We start from the raw sequence: 21,393 nt of genomic DNA on the forward strand, positions 1-21,393 counted from the left end.
TGCACAAAAAGCAGTTAGGCCCTTCTAACTGCTTTTTGTGCAGTTTGAAGGCCATATCCTTTAATTTAGAAGATTTTTAGATGATATAGGAAGAACAACAAAAACAGTGGCCAATACTGTTATTGCATAATTTTCCTCATTACAAAAAAGGGAACATTTGTAAAAATTGTGACACCTAAGCAGCATGCTGGAAATACAAGTAAATAAAAAAGATCTCAATTCATTTTCTGAATTGTATTATTTTGTCACATTTTTCAAGCTTTAAACCTTGCTACCAAAATCTCAAAAAATCCCAAACAATTATTTTTCTCTGTTGTTCAAAAACTACAAACCGGCACATGGTCTCAAAATAGTAATAAACTACTGAGTGACAGTTTCATTTGTACAGAAGAGGATTAGGGTCAAGCAATAATAAAAAAATAAATAAAACCATCTCGAGATTAAAGTTGTTAAATTTCGAGAAAAAACTTGTTACATTTTGAGAACAAATTCGAGAAAAAAGTCGAGATAAAATGTTGAGAATAAAGTCATTAAATTACGAGAAAAAAGTCGTTAAATGATGAGAACAAATTCGTAATTTAATGACTTTTTTCTCATAATTTAACGAGTTTATTCTCAACATTTTATCTCGACTTTTGCATTTATTGTGTGATTGTTTTCCTGTGATGGCAACGTTGAAATACTCCAGTCTTCAGTGTCACATGATCGAACAGAAATCGTTCTAATATGCTGATTTGGTGCTGAAGAAACATTTCTTATTATTATCAATGTCAAAACATTTTTTAAGGATTCTTTCACCTTTGATCAATGTATCCCTGATGAATAAAAGTATTCATTTCTTCCAAAAATTGTTTTACTGATCCTAAACCTTAGATCGGTAGAGTATACTTAAATATTTTAACATTAAAAAATAAATAAATCTGATTTTGATTAAGCATTGAAGTTTCTGGCCCTATTTTGTCTCCTACTCAAGAAATCCAAATTCTCAACACACCAAACCAGTGGCTGGGTTTACCAGAATCAACCACACAGTATTAATGCAGCTACTGTATGTGGAAAAACAATAAATAACAATAATCCCATGGTCTTTATTAATGGATCTACTCTGGAATGTCTGTGGCTGTAAGTGAGAAATGATTCCAACTAGAGAACTCAAATTCACACTGACTTACAGAGATGATGTAGATGTACTTTAACAGTCACATCACTTATGCTAATTCATACTCTGGATAAAGTTTACACAATCCTGACTCATTGGCCTATTTCTCTGAAAAAGACCAGAGATTCACACCAAGGTGACCATGAATGGAAACCAAATGATTCCAGACTTCATGTTAAGAAAAGTAGCTTGGGTAAGACTAATTGCCAAACAGACTGCCAAACAATTCACTGCTCAAGCATTACACCATCACTGGGTAGACTGTCTGCACTGCAGAGACCTAGAAGAAGCCTGGCTAATATTTCTTCATGATAGAATGGGGATACTGTTTTCTCACCATACTCATATAAACCCTAAAATGTAAGTAAGTATTTTCAAAATGTTCATGTTATGTAGTCTTTTTATATGACCTTCCACAATTAATTTGTCTTTGACCATGTGATGAAATTAGTTTCCAGTTTAATTCAATGTTTTTATAAAAAAAATAATAATAATATGATTTCTTGATTTTAAATATTTTAATTCAATTCGATTATTTTAAGTTAATAATAACAACCTGTATTAATAGTAATGTATTATTTGAATATGTCATCCTGCAGCCCCCTTGAAAATTTCCAGAGGCCCCCTAGTGGTTCCCAGACCCCTGGTTGAGAAGAGCATTTATCGCCTGAAAATTTGTTATACATTATATTATAAAGTGAAAAAAAATATTTTTGGTGGGCCAAAAAAACCAAATAACGACTTATTTAGTGATGGCCGATTTCAAAACACTGCTTCAGGAAGCATCGGATCATAAATGAATTTTCATTTTTGGGTGAACTATTCAGTTCCATTTCTGCAGTTCCATTTCTCACCACAGATTTACAGTGGAAAATTGTGGGGCACTATAGAACTGGGAAGGGCTCAGGCACCCGCTGCCCTGCTTAGTATTATTATGCATGCCTGCTGAAGCAATACACTAAATTTTAATATATCCTGATCACTTTACAAATTAAAATAGTCTAGAAAATCCGAGAATATGTGTTACAGAATGCTGAACACATTTACAATTTATAGATATATTAGGTTTATATAGAGGTCTATGTTTTGGATGAATGTTTTGGTGGGTCACTGCCCCACCTGCCCTTACAGACGAGCCACAGCTGCTGAAAACGTTCTACACAAAACCTGCAGTAAACTGTAAAGTTTTCATTATCTGTGGAAAAACTTCTCACTGATCCTGGTCCAAATCGATCATATCTGTTATGAGTGCCTTTCCATTGTCGTCTTCACATAAAATATTAATTAAGGAAAGTACTGAGGGTTCTGTAACTGCAGAGGATAAGCTCTGGTTAAAGTAATGGAAGAATGTGGAGCTGGATTCTGTGGGTACTGTGGTCTCTGTGTGTGTGTGTGTGTGTGTGTGTGTCATTAATGCACTGCTATAGTGCCACGTCACACTAATCTGTAGCACCAGAGAGCACATGAGATCAGTTCACAGCTGTGGGGCTCATGTGGCTTGATAAACATAGAGGATGTGTATTTAGTTGCCATGGATATCGGTCTCACCTCAGGCTGTATCGCTTTGAATACAGGAGCATCCATCAAAGTGATCTGACTCTGCAAAATAAAAGCTACAATGTTAAACTGACAACAAATTCAAAAAGGATATCTCACTCAAATATAAAAATTCTTTCATAATTTAATAACCTCAAGTTGTTCAAAGCCTATATGAGTTTCTTTCTTTTTTGTAGAATACAAAATGAGATGTTTAGCAGAATGTCGAGGCTGCTCTTTTCCATACAGTAAAAGCAGATGGATACCATTGTCAGCCGTGGTCACCATTTGCTTTCAGTGTATGGGAAAAAGTAAATAATTTTTGGATGAAATATTACATTGATATATTTGCAGAGCACTTAAAAGGTGCAGCAAGTAATTTGTGTTTACATGCAAGTCTTTATCTCATGTGAATGTTACGTAATGTTACGTAAAAAGTTACATAATTCACCTTTAATAGAGCACAGTGGCTTTCTATAAATATGAAAAGAGCCATAGCAAATATAGAGTAATTAAATACTTGACTTGAGCTAACATATTATATTTATGAGATGGAAAGTTGAAATTTAATAACTAGGCCATTGTGCACTTAACACTAGAAGTCCCAGAGATTTGTAACCCTCCTTTAGCCAAGTGGATGCTAACTGGCTAGTCTTTTGGCTATCATTAGCATCAATTCATGTGTAAATATGGTCATTACCTGAGCAATCTGGGGGTTGGGTGTGTGTGTGAATGGTTGCTGGTGGCTTGTTTGTATGTGTGGGGGAGGGAGGGCTGCTAAAAGCAGAGAACTTGATTGACCATGGGCCGGTTTCAGAAAGGAGGTTAAGTGAAAACTCTGAGTATGTTAACCCTGAAATGAGGGAGTGCAAGTGATGTTTAAAAAGTTAACTCACTCATTCACACTGCAAAAATGCTTTTCATACGAAGTAGTTTTTTATCCTATTTCAAGTAAATGTAAAAAAAAAAAAAAAAAAATCTTAAATCAAGATGGATTTTCTATATGAGAAAATTATATATGATATTTAGTCTTGTTTCCTGGGGGGATCTAAATTAAGTGCATTTTACTTAAGTAAAATGATCAATATCTGCCAATGTGGTAATAAAAATAATCTTAATCCAAACGGAAAGTGTTGGAGTGTCTACCCAGGTGAAAAAAAGTGCAGTAAAATACACTTTATTTTAGTACACTTTTACACTTCCATAATGTACAGTGCTCTATTTCCGTGCACTTATTTTGTACTTAATATACTAAAAGCTCTTCTTTAGTACTTCTTAAGATAATCTTAAGAACATCTAAGTATACTCAACTGTGCTATTTTGAGACACCATGAATTTGAACTAAAATGTGCTTTTAACATACTATCTCTGTATAGAAAAATGTATTTAGTTACCACTTGTAGTACGCTTGAACCCATCTTTCAAACACTTTTAAAAATGGACTTATGATGTATTTCAAATATAAGACTAATATATAATGAATATATACAAAATGTATTTATAATATATTGCCAGGCAGTGCCAGGATTGTGAGTGATTGCTGGAATGTACTCACTCGCTTTTTAACATTATTTGTAAATATGTGTACAAATGGTTGATTTCTTTATTTTATTTTGTACTATTTTTATCAATAGATCTCAGCAACAAAGGAAAAAAAAACATGTGTGTTGATTTCTCCCTAAGATGGCAAAGTGAAACACAAGTTTCCTTGAAGTGGCTCAGCATGGCCCCACATTGTTTACATAACAAAAGCAACTGTTCACAGCTGATTAAGGATATTAGCCTAAAGCCTTCCAGCCCATCGGCTGTCCTGCGGGTTTTATAGGTAGAAAAGCCAAATGGCTGCTCTCTGGGACTTCTAGTGTTAAAGTCAGAGATGGAATTGACATGAATTGTGAGCAATGATCTGATAATAAATGCTACTAAAGTCTGAGAACATTTTGCTTAACTTACTTTTTTCATAAAACAGTGACGCAAACATTAAAAATAAATAAATAATAATAATAATATTAATAAAAAAAGTTAACCTAGTTTCAAATCACTCCATTTTCCATGTCAAACCCTCACTGTGTGGCATTAAAATTATTATTATTTTTTTTTTTCCCAATACAGATGAGGCTTTAATAAAGTTAAAATATTAACTTATATTTAACTAGTGTTAAAATCAACCACATAATCTGTTGTTTTCCTACAAACCTAAACTCAAACCATCTCCTACCTGGATTGTAAGTTTAGTTTTATATCAACATTCAACCTCAAAAGACACTGAACATAAGCTTTGTGTGAGGAAACAGACTGAAGTTTAGGTTTTTTATTAAGTGATAAACTTCCTTTCTGTATCTGTGTCAATGGGAGTAAAATCTGTAGGGCTTGCAGCACCCCTAGAGGTAATTTCACATAGAAACTGCAGCAATTTATACCTGCAGCAACATATTTTATATTAAGAAAAAAGTAAGTATGCAGACCTGCCAACCTTGGAAAATTGTATTGAGTACCAGTGTGATGGGATGGGGAGGGTCATATATATTTTTTTAAATTTTGAGAATGCAACACACACACACACCTATCTTCAAAAGTCTAATTTTGACTGTTAAAGTTAACTGTTTAATTTGACCCAATTAAAAAATTTGACGAATATTTCAAAGCCTCTGCTCAAAACCATTTTTTTTATTCATGATTAATACTGCTTTGCATAATGTGTTCTTATACAAACTGACAACCACAAGTGAATCGCGTGTAATTATTTAATATATATATATATATATATATATATATATATATATATATATATTTTTGCAATTTCAAGTATTTACATAGGGATGTGCGCTACAACTAACCCGAAAGTCAATTAAACTGAGCTTTTGTAATAGTCAACTAAAATTAAAAATCCCTTCGAAAACATGATTGTGTTTTTGTGTGTACATGTGATTCATTTAAAATACTTAATTTATTATTCTAATATCCAAATTATACTAAATCCCACAGGGTTCATATTTGTGACGTGCTGTCTTTGAATAAACATTAGCCAATACAAACATTTTTTGTTGACAATGAATAGACAGGACAAATAAGACCAAAACAAATAGATTATTCAAGAATATCAAGTATAAGTTACCCGAGTCCAACATATAACGAGGGGTTGTGTTAAGGGATTTCATTTAACGAATTTTAAAAACAGGGAGGATGGATAATACAAAATGCTTTCTGACATTTTGACAAAAAAAAAACAAACAAACAAAAAAACCAGGCAAGAACCAATTTTAAACTTTGCGTGTCAATTTTCATTGTACAATGATCTTCAATCTCTGTGTGTGTGCATTTGTATTTGTACTGAGACAACGGTACTTTTAAATCCATAAGTAACTAACACACTAGTTTTCATACAAGATAAATATGTAAAATAATTAGGTACTGTAGTTATTATTAGCACAATAACTCAACACATGTAGGCTACGTATCTCAACACTGAGAATTAATAAATAAACGCCTGTTTCTCCAGACTTGCGCTTGTCAGTCATCCACAAACCACAGCACATTCATAATCACTAAGCCATATGGCAATTTAAATTTTATTAAGATTTACTGTTCAGCATTAATTGAGCATTTTATACCCATTTACCTTAAGGAGTACCGTGACTACTGTACTGTCCTCGCTTGAGGAATCAGTCAGACAGCGGGAGTGGAAGGGAGATCGAGCGTGCGGGATTTTGAGTTGCTGTCGATTTGCAGTCTCTTTTTAATGATAGGCCTTACGCATTTGTCAATAATCCCCGCTTGCTATTTGGGGAATGAACCCAGCGCTACGATTGGTCGAATTCTTTTGCTGTTGCTTGATTTGAATACTGCGCGTGCACAGGGGAGTCACCAGGTTTTTGCGTAGTTCAGAGTGACAAATCATACCAGCGTACTTTGAGGTCAAAATGCGTACCTGCTATGCAAAATGCATACAGGTTGGCAGGTCTGAGTACACTCTAAAAAAAGCTGGGTTAAAAACAACCCAAGTTGGGTTAAAAATGGACAAACCCAGCGATTGGGTTGTTTTGATTATGTGTCTGATTATTAATTTCCAACATATTTTGTGCTCATTTTAAGCCAGCCATATAGTCATTTTTAAACAATAGTTGAGTTAAATAAAACTACCCAGCACATTGGGCAAACATTTAACCCAACCGCTGGGTCAAAACAACCCAATCACTGGGTTTGTCCATATTTAACCCAACTTGGGTTGTTTTTAACCCAGCATTTTTTAGAGTGTATGCATAGTCATGTTTTTCTAATAAGACCAAGTACAAACTAGAGTATTTATAAACTTACAGCAAACTCCTCGGGTGTCACTTTGAGCATGTCAAACACCACCGCGTCAAAGCTCTTAGCAGAGTCCAAGCTCCGTCCATCCAGGGACTCGGAACTACTGCTGTCCTGCAAACACAGGAGGAACACAGGTAGAAAGGGATAGAAAAACTTGACATATTATCAGGGATAATATTTCATACACCTATAAAATCCATATGGACAAGGAGTCATGGCCAGTTGCACTCTTCCTGTGGACATTTAATCAGTTTAATTATTATTGTCCATTCAAATGACTTTATTCCATTTGATTATCCAGCCCAGATGGTAGAAGTCAATAAGAATGCAACCACATCATTTTATTAAAAGGCCATGAGCCAATTCAGTCTATATTATAATTAAAGCCAGACAAAAATAGACCACATAACAAAGGCTTGAGAAGGAAAGATGCAGTCATTATGAAAAGAATGATTTCTCCTCAGAAAATTATCCTGACAGATCCCCTTTGAAGTTTCCCCATTCCATCCAGTGTAATATCCGTACTGATGTAAAATCTCAGTTTTATCTTCTCAGTGCTTTATCTGTTCTGTGTGCACCCTTTACTGCTGGAAGATTTTGTTACTATTAACGGTGTCCACTACCATTCAAAAGTTTGTAGTCAGTAAGATTTTTTTAAGTAAATTGAAAAGAAACATTAAAAAGGTTAGTTCACCCAAAAATGAAAATAATGTTATTTATTACTCCGTTCTACACCCGTAAGACCTTCGTTGATCTTCAGAACACAAATTGAGATATTTTTGTTGAAATCCGATGGCTCATTGAGGCCTCCTTAGCCAGCAATGATATTTCCTCTCTCAAGATCCATTAATGTACTAAAAACATATTTAAATCAGTTCATGTGAGTACAGTGGTTCAATATTAATATTATAAAGTGACGAGAATATTTTTGGTGTGGCAAAAAAATAAATAAATAAATAAACGACTTCTGACCAATTTCAAAACACTGCTTCAGGAAGCTTCGGAGCATTATGAATCTTTTGTGTCGAATCACGATTCGGATTGCGTGTCAAACCGCCAAACTGCTGAAATGCTCTGAACCGCTGATTCGATACAAAAGATTCATAACGCTCCGAAGCTTCCTGAAGCAGTGTTTTGAAATCGGCCATCACTATATAAGTCCTTATTTTGTTTTTTTGGTGCACCAAAATTATTCTTGTCGCTTTATAATATTAATATTGAACCAATGTACTCACATCAACTGATTTAAATATGTTTTTAGTACATTAATGGATCTTGAGAGAGGAAATATCATTGCTCCCTATGCAGGCCTCACGGAGTCTTAATTTGGTTCTGAAGAAGAATGAAGGTCTTACGGGTGTGGAACGGCATGAAGCTGAGTAATAAATGACATTATTTTCATTTTTGGGTGATCTAACCCTTTAAGTGACAATTAAAAATTATACTGAAAAGTATGTTACAAAATATTTTTATTGGAAATAAATGCTGTTCTTTTGAACATTCTATTCATCAAAGAATCCTGAGGAAAAAAAATGAATCACCGTTTCCACAAAAATATTAATAATCAGCATATTAGAATCATGTGACACTAGAGTAATGATTGGTAAAAAAAAATCATCTTTGCCATCACAGGAACAAAGTACATTTTAAAATATAATTAAATAGATAACATTTATTTTAAATTGTAATAATATTTCACAATAGTACAGTTTTACTAAGAAAAAAAGAGGAAATATGCATCACAACTGCAAATTAAACTCCTAATTGGCAGATTCATTTGGGCTAGATCAATTTGAAAATGCTGTTAAAAATTATTTTAGTATGCCCCCGTCCCAGTGCAGAATAACCTTTGGCTTCACGGATCTGATTTCCCTTAGCAAGCCAATATCATGTCATCTAACCTAGGCGCTGTACACAACACTCAGACTCAACAGCGCCCCCACTCAGTGTAGAACAATCACATGCACCGTGAGGCTGTAGTGATCATCTGCAATAAATCTCTAATTTATAATCCATTATGCACAGTTTAATGTTCAGTTTACTGACTGGCTTATTTACCAATCTTTCTGATATTGATACTGGCAAAAAGACTAAATTAAATGGAATAAAAGAGATAAAACTATATATAACAGCTATGTAAAAAAGGTCACCAGGTCAAAAAGTTTAGATAAATCAAGAAAGCAGGCCCTGTCATAAATAACAGGACAGATGTTGTCATAGTTTAACTCTTTCGTAAACAAATGGGATGTGTTTAAGTACCTGTGTGTGGCGGGAGGTGATGCTGACGCTGGCAGGAAGTCCATTCCTCCTGTACATGCTCTCAGTCAGAAGAGAAGATCCAGATCACAGCCGACCTCAGCTGCTCACCGCCACACACGACCTCTCAGCCATCCCTGGAAGACATATGCAGACATATTTCACCTTATTGTATGCACAACTAAGTGTACTTGGCTATTTGGAAAGATTCTGATTGTGTTTAACTAAGTCTATTAAATACAACTTATGATTTAACACAGTATTACTCTATTAGGGAACTACTCACTCTGAGGAGCAATGCATAATATAGCCAGAAGAGGGAGGACGTCACCACAAATGCAGCCTCTCTCCCCTCAACATGACTACTGTATCTGCCCTACATTCACTCAGCAGCCATTTCTTGTTCAAATAGCCATATCCATACCATAGCCATATCATGAAAAGACCCTGCACAGCTGCTCTCCTATGTGCTATTGGATGTAATGTTACAGTCTGATGGCCAAATGCAGTCCAGAATTAAAGTGCATGGGTAACAGAAGGAATATCTATACATTTTTGCATACATTGCATATTTCAAATACAGTGGATCTAAACTGGTTGTGCTTCAGAATCCAGATTTTCAATTTGATATTAAATGGCCACCAAACATTTTACCAAAATTGCTTACTGTACAAAAATAAACAAATCTATTCTTTAAAAATGTTTTTAAATGTATAAATGTTACCAAAAACTGCATAGGGCCAGCAATATGCTAAATTAACAACATGATGTATAGACTAAATAGACATGCGGATGTTTTTGTCCATTCAAGATCGAAAGAGAACTCAATGGGGTACTGGCGCGCTGTCTGAAGCGGCTTTTCTGTGCATGTGTTTCGGGTGTTTGTTCACAGAGGGCCACTTCACATAATTTTTGTTGTTGTTGTTGTTTGTTTGATTTTGCATCTTATCGCACTTGAATGGTTTAATTAATGATAATCAAGCAACAAAATAATATTAATAATAAATTAAGCAAAATCAAGTTTTTTAAGGGGTCATGATATCATACATTTTTTATTTTTCCTAAAATGTACTTATAATGTTATCAATTTTTTTGTACCAAACATGTAGGTTTTTCATGACCGTTTAGTTTCAAAACAACTAACTGGTAAAATAATACTATATTCATACCCATTTTGTTTTGCCAGATCTTTCACATGGTTAATATCTGCATGGTAGTGTTGGTGAAGGCCATCCCAATCGCCAGTTCTTTAGTAATACTGAAAGAAAGAGAGATAACAGGACGACTTATGAATAAAATACAAATACCTTTGGCAAATCATCAAGGTTGGCTTCCCCAGTTTCATACAAATTGTGAGGCATCAAGTTTTTTTTTTCTTCCTGACTTATTACACAATTGCAAACATGGATAAAATGTACTATAGTGTCAGTTAAATACACCAGCCAGAAGCGTAGATACACTTGCTGTTTACCTGAGAGCAGCAGCATTTAACTAGCGTAATCGAGTGTGAAGAATTCAGTCAATACTGTTAACACTCATGTTTTAGGCTGCATTTGTTTATTTGCCTGTATTTGTGCACATGGCTTGAATGTGAATGCCTAATGGCATTAAATAGACATTTCTCAATGTTTTTGAAAGAAGTCTCCTATGCTCTCCAAGGATTCATTTTTTTCATCAAAAATACCATAAAAACAGTAAAATTATGAAATATTATTACAATTCAAAATAACTATTTTCTATATTAATATATGTCATCCCGATCTATAAGCGCTTTTCATTAACTGCAAACCATGGTTCACAGTGAAACTCAAGTCAGCTTCATCAGGCCAAAGAAGATGCCTACAGGAATGGAGCTGACCAACCTGGAGCTGAACACACTCAAAACAGTGGAGATGATAGTGGACTTCTGGAGAAACCCCCCAGCACTCTGCCCACTCACCAATGGGGGTAGTCGTGGCCTACTGGTTAGAGACTCAGACTGGTAACCTGAAGGTTCTGGGTTCCATTCTCAATACCGGCAGGAAAATGTAGGTGGGGGAGTGAATGAACAGCTCTCTTCCACCCTCAATACCCATGACTGAGGTGCCCTTAAAGGTGCCCTAGAACTTTTTTTTAAAGATGTAATATAAGTCTAAGGTGTCCCTTGAATGTGTCTGTGAAGTTTCAGCTCAAAATACCCCATAGATTTTTTTTTAATTCATTTTTTTAACTGCCTATTTTGGGGCATAATTAGAAATGAGCCGATTCAGGGTGTGTGGCCCTTTAAATCTCGTGTTCCACGCCCCAAGAGCTTGCGCTTGCCTTAAACAACATAAAAAAAGTTCAAACAGCTAATATAACCCTCAAAATGGATCTTTACAAAGTGTTCGTCATGCAGTTATTTGGATGTTTACATTGATTCTGAATGAGTTTGAGGCTGTGCTCCGTGGCTAACGGATAATGCTACACTGTTGGAGAGATTTATAAAGAATGAAGTTGTGTTTATGAATTATACAGACTGCAAGTGTTTAATAATGAAAATAGTGATGGCTCTTGTCTCCGTGAATACAGTAAGAAACGATGGTAACTTTAACCACATTTAACAGGACATTAGCAACATGCTAACGAAACATTTAGAAAGACAGTTTACAAATATCACTAAACATATCATGTTATCACTCATCATGTCAGTTATTATTGCTCCATCTGCCATTTTTTGCTATTGTCGTTGCTTGCTTACCTAGTCTGTTGATTCAGCTGTGCTCATCCAGACGTTCTGCCCTTGTCTAATGCCTTTCATAATGTTGGGAACATGGGCTGGCATATGCAAATATTGGGGTCATACATATTAATGATCCCGACTGTTAAGTAACAGTCAGTGTTATGTTGAGATTCGCCTGTTCTTCGGAGGTCTTTTAAACGAATGAGATTTATATAAGAAGGAGGAAACAATGGAGTTTGAGACTCACTGTATGTTTTTTCCATGTACTGAACTCTTGTTATTGAACTATGCCGAGGTAAATTCAATTTTTGAATCTAGGGCACCTTTAATGGGTTAAATAAAGGGGACAAATTCTGAGTATGGGTTGCCAGACTTAGCTTCCACGTCATGTCACTAGATGACACTAGATCAAGGGTGGGGAACGTTGATCCTGGAGGGCCATTGTCCTGCAGAGTTTAGCTCCAACTCTAATTAAACACGCCTGAAGCTAACTAAAGTTACAGGCAGGTGAGTGTTTTTTTCAGGGTTGGAGCTAAAGTCTGGAGGACAGTGGCCCTCCAGGATCAACGTTCCCTACTCCTGCACTAGATTATGAACAGTACTGTGGCAGCAGTGAAGTCATTCAGGTTCCTGGGCTCTACCATCTCTCAGGACCTAAAGTGGGACAATCACATTGAATCCATTGTGAAAAAGGCCCATCAGAGGATGTACTTCCTTCACCAGCTGAGGAAGTTCAACTTGCTACAGGCGCTGCTGATGCAGATCTACTCAGCCGTCATTGAGTCTGTCCTTGCACTTCAATAACTGTCTGGTTACACTCAGCTACAAAAGCAGACATCACAAGATAACAGAGGACAGTTCGGACTGCTGAGAGGAATACAGATGTTCCACTGCCCACCCTCCAGGAACTGTATACAGTACATCCAGAATGAGAAAAGGGGCCTGAAAAATACTCTGGATCCCTCACATCCAAGCCACCTTCTCTCTGAACATTTGAAACAGAGCAAAGTTTCTTTCCCCAGGCAATCTATCTTGTAAACAGTTAAATGTTCTCCCCACTGTGCTGATAACTATGTGCAATACGCCTAAAACGGTCGCATTTGCGACTAAAAATATTAATTTGCGAGTGATATTTTTGAACTTGAACTTGAATGAGCAGCAAAAGTAAAGCGCAGACATTTCAAAATAAGAGTATTTTTGCCAGCTGCATTTGAACACACCGTTCTGCTTCTGACAACTGCCTGTTCCTTCATATAAATTCGTCTATATTCGTCATTCAAAAGGGGAAACCGGATCTACAGACTGCGGATACACACAATGCAGCGTGTGCTTACCGTTTTGAATATCAATCATGCTAATCACTTTCATTATTCCGCTCGTGCTCATCTGATAAACTTAAGATAATTAAAAGTCTTCAGTGCCTTAAACAGTATAAAAAGAGTATAAACGATCATTTTATATTTTGTGGATGGAAAAATAAATCGCGATACTCCCTAATGTGATTATTATTAATTTCATTAAATAAATGTGAGCGGCGCTGCATGTTTTAAAGTCAAAAGATTGCGCTGTTGCGCGTTCTTCAGAGCAGCTCGCATTCAATGATTAGCGCACATTTGTTAACCGATTGCTTATGAACTAATGCTGATCAATTATCACAATGTTTACTTTATATTATTTATATATTGAGATTGTGTTGTAAACTGCTGTAGTAACGTAATTTTTTAATCCTCATCTGAACTTGAATGAGCAGCAAAAGTAAAGCACAGACATTTCAAAATAAGAGTCCCGTTGTATTTCAAAGTAATCAAAGTCAAGCAGTATGTATACTAATTGCCCCTGTTTGTTATTTGGCTACACAAATCAAATGTAATATATTTATATATTTATTTCCCAATATTTAAATTTATTTTCGTTTGATTCAAAGTAAACTGTTGTAGCTTCAGGAAGGAAGGACTAAGAACATTATTTGACACATATTCATTATAAAGATTTTACTAGCATCAGGGTTATTATAGTTAACTAAAACCATTAAAAAACATTTTTTTATTGCTTTAAATAAATGTTAATACTAAAATAAAAATGTATACAAACTAAACAAACATGTTTAAAAACAACAAAATAAAACTAAAAACAAAAATTAAAACTTAAAATGAAAGCAGAAAATATAAAAATCTAATCGGATTCAAAATATTAACTAAAAGTGAAAATAGTGATGTTCATTTCTCAGAAAAGTCACAAGATGAAAAAGCTGAAACTGTAAAGGGGACATATATAAACAACAGGATGACTAAAAGTAAGTGATTTAAAATTTTAAGTTCATTGTTGTGTGGCTCTTAAAAAAAAATGTGTTGCCTGTTTTTTTCCCATATAGGAGCCAGTGGCTCCTTAGTGAATGTTTTTGTCTGGAGCCCTGTATCTGTGTTCTTTTGATGTCTCTGTGTACTGGAAGCTTCTCTGTCAGCAAAACAAATTTGTTGTGTGTGCAAACATACTTGGCAGTATAGCTCATTTTGATTCTGATTATATTTTAAAATGTAGTTTATTTTTGTGATTGTAAAGCTGAATTTTCAGCATCATTACTCCAGTATTCAGTGTCACATGATCCTTCAGAAATCATTCTAATATACTGATTTGGTGCTCAAAAACATTTCTTATTATTCTTGTTATTATCAATGTTAAAAACAGTTGTGCTGCTTAATATTCTTATGGAAACCACAATACATTTTTGCATGATTCTTTGATGAAAAGAAATTAGAGTTGTTACTTTCAATGCATCTTACCACAGTAACCATAGACACAGACTGTAACTACAACACAACAATAATAAGATAACACCAGCTAAACAATAACCTACAAAACATTTTGGATTGTTGTTTGTACTGCCCTGCAGGTAAGGTAACTTTCTTGATACAATAAACAGAATTTACTAACACAAGATTTGTCTTGAATATATACTTAAATGTTGCTTCAGTTACGTAAAGGATAATGTATAAAAATGTCAGTCATTATCACTAAATAAAGTATTATGTACTTATGTATTATGTATGTACTTAAGTACTATGAAGTAAAGGGGTCTTGTTTCACCCTGAAGGGGGGATCATTTCGAAAAAAAAAAAAAAAAAAAAAAGCAAGCTTAAATTTACTCATCTGAACTTAAAAATATATCCCAAAAATGAAATATTGACATGAGTTGAAATTGTACTATCCCAATTATTAGATTAGATTAACGGTCAAATACAGTTTTTCATCACTCAATACCGCATTTCAGAATCAAGAACACACTACATGTTTTACATTAAAATCACTAGAGCAAGAATAATCTGTTATACAGTGAATGATATATATTTTTTTCTGAGTTGCTGTTTAATTTCTAGACTGTTTTATATTAGTTTATCTTAGACATTTAATTCATATGCTGTTTAATTCTCTCGAATTATCCCTCTGGGTAACTGAATTTGACTGCTGTTTTTCACATACATCATCTAATTTGCAATTATTTTGCAAGCCAGTATGAGAAAAAATGTCCAGATTTTGCATGCACTAATAAAAGCTAAAACCCAAATTCTCAATTCAAACAGATGTTTCTAAACACAATGAATGAAAACATTAAAGTGTGTGAAGACACCATGCAGGTTCCAGTGAAGATAGAGTATGAGCTGGGAGAGCAGACAGAGGAACACCTCAGGGAAATGGGTGTCCACTGTGTGGGGGAAACCTTAGACGTAGAGTACTACTACGATACTGACAGCTTCCAACTGGCTTCTACACAGACCTGGTTGAATCAGCATAATGGCCAGTGGGGACTGATCCTGGCAGAAGAACAAGAGCTTAATCACGCTCAATCAGACGACAACAAGAAGTCAGAAGTTGAACATTTTGAAGAAAAGAAAAGCAAAATATTAATTTCATCACCTAAAGAAAGATCAGCAACAGGTACTGGCTTTATAGAAACATCAAACAATGAGCATCCTGAAAAGACAATGTGCAAAAGCCAAATTCAGAGAACATCCTCGGATACATCTCCAATATACACAGAACTAAGTGACCCGCACGCCATCATGTTGCATCTCTCAAAGTGTCTCCAACTCCCTCTGACCCACAATAAAATTCAAAGCATGACCATGAAGAACTTCTTGAAAATGGCCCAGATCCAGATGTATGAAAGCTGGACTAGGACCAGCACAGTGAAGTACTCTCTGCCTGGTGGCTTCTCACTGGTGGTGGAGAGAAACTACAGAATTCCCACTGAAACTCCTTCTGCATTTTTGATGATGAATGCTCATGTGCTCAGCATAAGCAGTGAGCTGGAAAAGATGGACCGACTGTGCAAAGAACTAGGCTTAAAACCAAAGGCAAGATTATTACGAACTATTGTTGAAGCCTGAAGTGGTCATGTTGACATCTATTCATACATTATCTGTCTTGTTTTTACTTTTGAATCAATAAAATCGGCAAAAAGATAATTTTAAGTAAGTTATACTAACTTACCTAAATATTGTAAAGGGTTACCACAGTGATCTTATAATGACCAGGCCAACATTTTTTTTTTTTTTTTTTTTACATCTATCTATCTATCTATCTATACACGTATGTGTATATATGTGTGTGTGTGTGTGTGTGTGTGTGTGTGTGTGTGTGTGTGTGTGTGTGTGTGTGTGTGATTAAATATTCTATAGCTATATGTTTTATATTGATCTATATAATAAACTTCATATATAATATAATATAATTTGTTAATGTAATTCATAATTACACTATTGTTCATGGTTAAATTGTCTGTTTATTCATAATGTCAATTTATACAACCTGAAAAATGTATTAGTATACAATATTAACCAAGATTAATAATAAATACAAGTATTCACTGTTATTGCAATAACTAATATTAATATATAGCTAGGCTTGTCATGAGCCTGAATTCTGTGTGGATGACTGCCATACAAATAATTACAATATAATTCTAATATAATATAATAATTATGACTTTTCTGCTTCTTCCTACCACACCGGAAAAGGAGACACAATATTTATTAATGCAATGTCTTAATAAATGTCTTAATAAATTTAAATTTCACTTATTTGTATAGCAAAATGTGATTGAAATTTAAACTGTACAATTATTACAATATCAAATAATTGCGATACAAACAAATAACCATGCGTCAGATGATGGCTGTAAGGTGTTTTCAACTTCATCATCTGCATTATTCTGTATTAGGTCACTAAAACACATAAAAAAGCTACTCAAAATAGCTGAAATAACCATCTTAGAAAAACATATTAAAACAAATGAAATTGTTCTTGGAAACAATATTATTTCCTAAAGACTCACAGGTGTGATTTTACCCTGTTTCATCTAAGAGACAGTTTCAGCTGAAGTACCTGCTGCTGAGACATCTATAGTTTCTATGGCAACAGAAAGAGCTCTAATGTGTTCATATTTTATATTATACACATGAGGGCAGAGCAGTCTGCAGGCAACAATCTGCCACATTGGATGTCCGACATGTTCAAAATTGGCAGTGTTTCTTTTCCCTGACTCCAGAGGACCTGCAGTATTGTACAAAGTATGAATCTCTCAACAATATAATACATTTGTTTCATGTGACAGGGGCTTTTATCTAAAGTGACTTAAAGTGCATTCAAGGTAAACATTCGATCAGTATCAGTGTTCTCATGGAATTGAACACATGACCTTATCAATACTAGTGTCGTGCTCTACCAGTCAAGCTACACAAAAACTCGAAGGGCTAAAACAAACAGAAAACATGGGTTGCTTCTGAAACAATAACAGATTTTCTCATCAGCACTTGCAGTAGACAGCAGATTTCATGGAGGCGTAACAAACAACAAAACAACACAATACAGAATAGCAGATTCTCTGGCTTCACTAGCACAGACTTGAAGGTTTGCCATCAACTCCAAACATTTAATACGGGAGCAATACACAGCAACTGAAGAAACATAATGAGGAGGATAAGAAAGAACATCTAGGGTATATGTTGATTTGAGATACTGTAGCTGAGCTAAATAAACTTCACTGGTAAATTACACAACACAGTCACACCACTATTTGTTAAAAAGATCACACTGTCAATGTTATTAAATGGTTGGTTGATTATGATTTTACTTTTTTAACTTTAATTAGTGTGCAATGTTGCTGTTTGAGCATAAACAACATCTGCAATGCAAAGGGAGATAGTTTCTTTTAAATAATTTGCTGTTTAAGGACTACAATAAAAGGTTGGTAGGGATTACAACAAGCTTCTTCATGGGTTAGTGACATCACTAACCCTAAAATTTACATAAACTCTGGCCCAAAGAACACGCAACAAAGGGGGTGAGGCCAAGTTGGGCTGCTTTTGAAGAGTTGTTGTAGTAGAGTGTTGTTGCTTGCCATGGTGTCATTTTACACTGGACAGCTTCACAATTCAACACTGGATTAGCACAAAAAATTAACATGACGGCACATGCTAGTCGATGAGTTGAATCAACTCCACAGCAGCTACATAAATTTATCCACTAACCATTCAGAAATGTCCAGATTTATTCTATATGTTAACTTCTTCCTGAGTCTCTCCATCAGTGTCCGACTCCGATTTGAACAATGTAAGGCTGAACACCGTTACTGGCGGTTAACACCCATTTCCCCGTTACTCATTTTGGCTGCGTGAGATTCTCCAGCTTTGTTGTTGTTGAGCAACCGAAGCGCCACAAGCATGAGCTGTTAAAGCTCCATCCTCTTTTGGAAAATGGGCCGGTGTGTGTGCACGTGTAAATGTGTTACATGTTATGTCAATGCAAAGATGCGAATAGACATCCTGCGGCGCGATTCGCGCGAATTGAGCGTTTCAGGCGTTTGACGCGCAAGTTGAAAAATCTGAACTTTGGCGAAAATTCGCGCCACGTTAATCAACCAGGAGCTTGCTCTAGTAGTGACATGATTACGGCGTAGCAAGCGGAGGCAGAAATCCGCAAAATCTTCATACTTTTATAGAAACAGGAATAAAAAGGATCTTGCTTGGAAGAAAGTATACGTATTTACATATTGAGACTACAAGCTAGCTAAAGCCAGCAAATTGAGCTTATTCACCGTATTTTATAACTTTCCCACTGACGAGTTGTGTTTATTCAGAGGAAGTGTGCAGAAAAAAGTGGAAGAGTCTGGGACACATATTTAAAGGAGAGGAGAGCCCCTCTCATGACACGAATTTGCGTCTGTTGTGAAGTGAATTTCACGCGCAAATGAAGCGAGAAAACTCGAAACATTCATGCGTCCAACTATGCACGAATATCGTGCAAGGTGCGTCTGGTATGAACACCCCATTAGTAAATACAGTATGAGCAAAGGTGGCTGTAAATAAATAAATCTGCATTGTTTATCCTTTTGATCTTTCATTCAAAAAAATTCACGAAATTCTAACCTTTCATTGAAGTAATAGGCTACAATTAAAAGTGGGGGTCTTTTAAAAATTAAAAGACTGAACGCAACTGGCTCTGACTGGACGCGTTTGAGCGCGATCAGTCATAAGTATCAATTTACATAATCGGCCTTACAATCGTTAAGTGTGTGCGCGGCTTAAATTGTCCTAATGTGCGGTGAGGAAGGAAGACTGAGTGGCCAAAGACTCTCCAAGGAACACAGCTGGATAATTGCAGAGATTAGTTGAGTCTTGAATCTCAGAAAGCCTAAAAAAAATTATCAAACAGCACCTACATCACCAAAAGTTGTTTGGGAGGGTTTAAAGAAACAATCTCCAGCATATTCAGTTGTCAGACAAGACTGGAACTTCAAACGGGACCGGATATGGTCAGATCAGATGAAACTAAAAAAGAGCTTTTTGGCCGCAAACCCACCAGATGGGTTTGGTGCAAACAGGGATAAAAATTACCCCATGCCCACAGTTAAATATACTGCTGGATCTTTAATGTTGTGGACCTATGTTTCTGCTGGAGGTCCTGGACATCTTGTTCAGATACATGGTATCATGGATTCTATCAAATACCAACAGATAAAAAAACAAAACCTGACCGCTTCTGCTAGAAATCCAATAATGGGCTGTGGTTGCTGGTTGGATCTTCCATCAGGACAATGATCCAAAACAAACATCAAAACCAACACAAAAATGTGTCACTGAGCACAAAATTAAGCTTCTGCCATGGCCATCCCAGTTCCCTGACCTGAACCCTAAAGAAAATGAGTGGAGTGAACTGAAGAGAAGAAGCACCAACATGGAGCTGGAATCTGAAGGATCTGGAGAGATTCTGTATGAAGGAATAGCCTCTGATCTCTTGTCAGGTGTTCTTCAAACTCATCAGGCATTATAGAAGAAGACTCAGAGCTGTTATCTTGGGAAAGAGACATTGCAATAATTGGGTGCCAATAACTGTGGCAAACGTGAACTAGAGAAAAACATTTATTTCATAATGTGAGTTTCCCCCTACTTTCAATTGTTTTACTTAAATGAAAGGTTAGAATTTTGTGATTTTTTTTTAATGAAAGATCAAAAGGATAAACAATGCAGATTTATTTTCACAGCCACACTTGCTCATATTTACTAAGGGTGCCAATATTTGTGGAGGGCACTGTACCTACATCAACAATTACAATATGTACATTGGACTCCCAGCACTTTCCATAATGGCAAAGTGAAAGTACAACTACTGTAAACACAGGTGCTTTCCAAAGTCAAGGTAGTCTCTCTGGGTTAAAGCATCAGCCACATAAACAAACAGAGTAGGTCGGTTGGTTCATAATGACAGTTACTGTATTGTTATGATTCTCATTTTTTTTTAAAGGAAAGTAACCTCTATTTCATTATAATGGTTGTTTTAAAAATATCACAGAGCAGGTACAAATGGCAGAACATAATTCTGAATATTGATCCACCACAAAAAAAATCTCCATCCTCCAGTTTGCATAATAAGACATCAAATAGAACAGAATCTTTTCAGCAAAATGGACTCAAAACAACTGAAAGAAATACCGAGCATCCTGCATAAGCAAGTTGTTTTAGATGTAATGGCGTCATGCATCATACTGACAGTGTGGTACCCAGCTGGGGTGAGGCAGACGACCCCCCGTGACGCAACGCCATCCCTGCTGCTGCTGCTGCTGTTTTCATTTGGGCTTCATCTCCTGTACAGATTCAGAAGTCAACGGCACGTACAGTACAACTCACCTGTCAAGGAAAATACGCCACTGTCTTCGTCCGCAGTTGAGATGCACGCGCCGCTCAACGCAAAGCTTATGTTTCTGTACTGCAGCACGACCTTAAGGACACAAAAATCCAATTTGAAAGGATTCACTCTCATCCACTGGACTATCTAAGCCTATTTCAGTTATTCTACTCCATACGTTGACGTCGTCATGGCAAGCAGCGTCTTTTGAGCAGGTATGATGACAAACACTGAGGCTGTCCTGTGTAGACAC

General features: G+C 35.7%; 2 protein-coding genes across 2 annotated transcripts in view; one reads left to right on the forward strand and one right to left on the reverse strand.

The window, feature by feature from the left end:
• The window catches only part of ralgps1 (Ral GEF with PH domain and SH3 binding motif 1), a 148,224-nt gene extending 126,924 nt beyond the window's left edge, over positions 1 to 21,300 (reverse strand). The window contains exons 1-5 of the mRNA XM_067393908.1: positions 21,143 to 21,300; positions 10,429 to 10,517; positions 9,263 to 9,396; positions 7,010 to 7,114; positions 2,708 to 2,758 (exon numbers count right to left, since the gene is read on the reverse strand). Of these exons, the coding sequence (XP_067250009.1) occupies positions 2,708 to 2,758; positions 7,010 to 7,114; positions 9,263 to 9,319 (213 nt within the window). The 5' untranslated portion in view covers positions 9,320 to 9,396; positions 10,429 to 10,517; positions 21,143 to 21,300. The remainder of the gene's footprint in view (positions 1 to 2,707; positions 2,759 to 7,009; positions 7,115 to 9,262; positions 9,397 to 10,428; positions 10,518 to 21,142) is intronic.
• Positions 15,554 to 16,345, forward strand: si:dkey-191c17.2 (uncharacterized protein LOC100005628 homolog). The gene has a single exon (XM_067393807.1). It carries the CDS (start codon positions 15,554 to 15,556, stop codon positions 16,343 to 16,345), a length of 792 nt encoding a protein of 263 aa, XP_067249908.1.
• Positions 21,301 to 21,393: the final 93 nt, after the last annotated feature.

Source organism: Chanodichthys erythropterus, chromosome 9 (genome assembly GCF_024489055.1).
Source record: "Chanodichthys erythropterus isolate Z2021 chromosome 9, ASM2448905v1, whole genome shotgun sequence".
NCBI lineage: Eukaryota > Metazoa > Chordata > Actinopteri > Cypriniformes > Xenocyprididae > Chanodichthys > Chanodichthys erythropterus.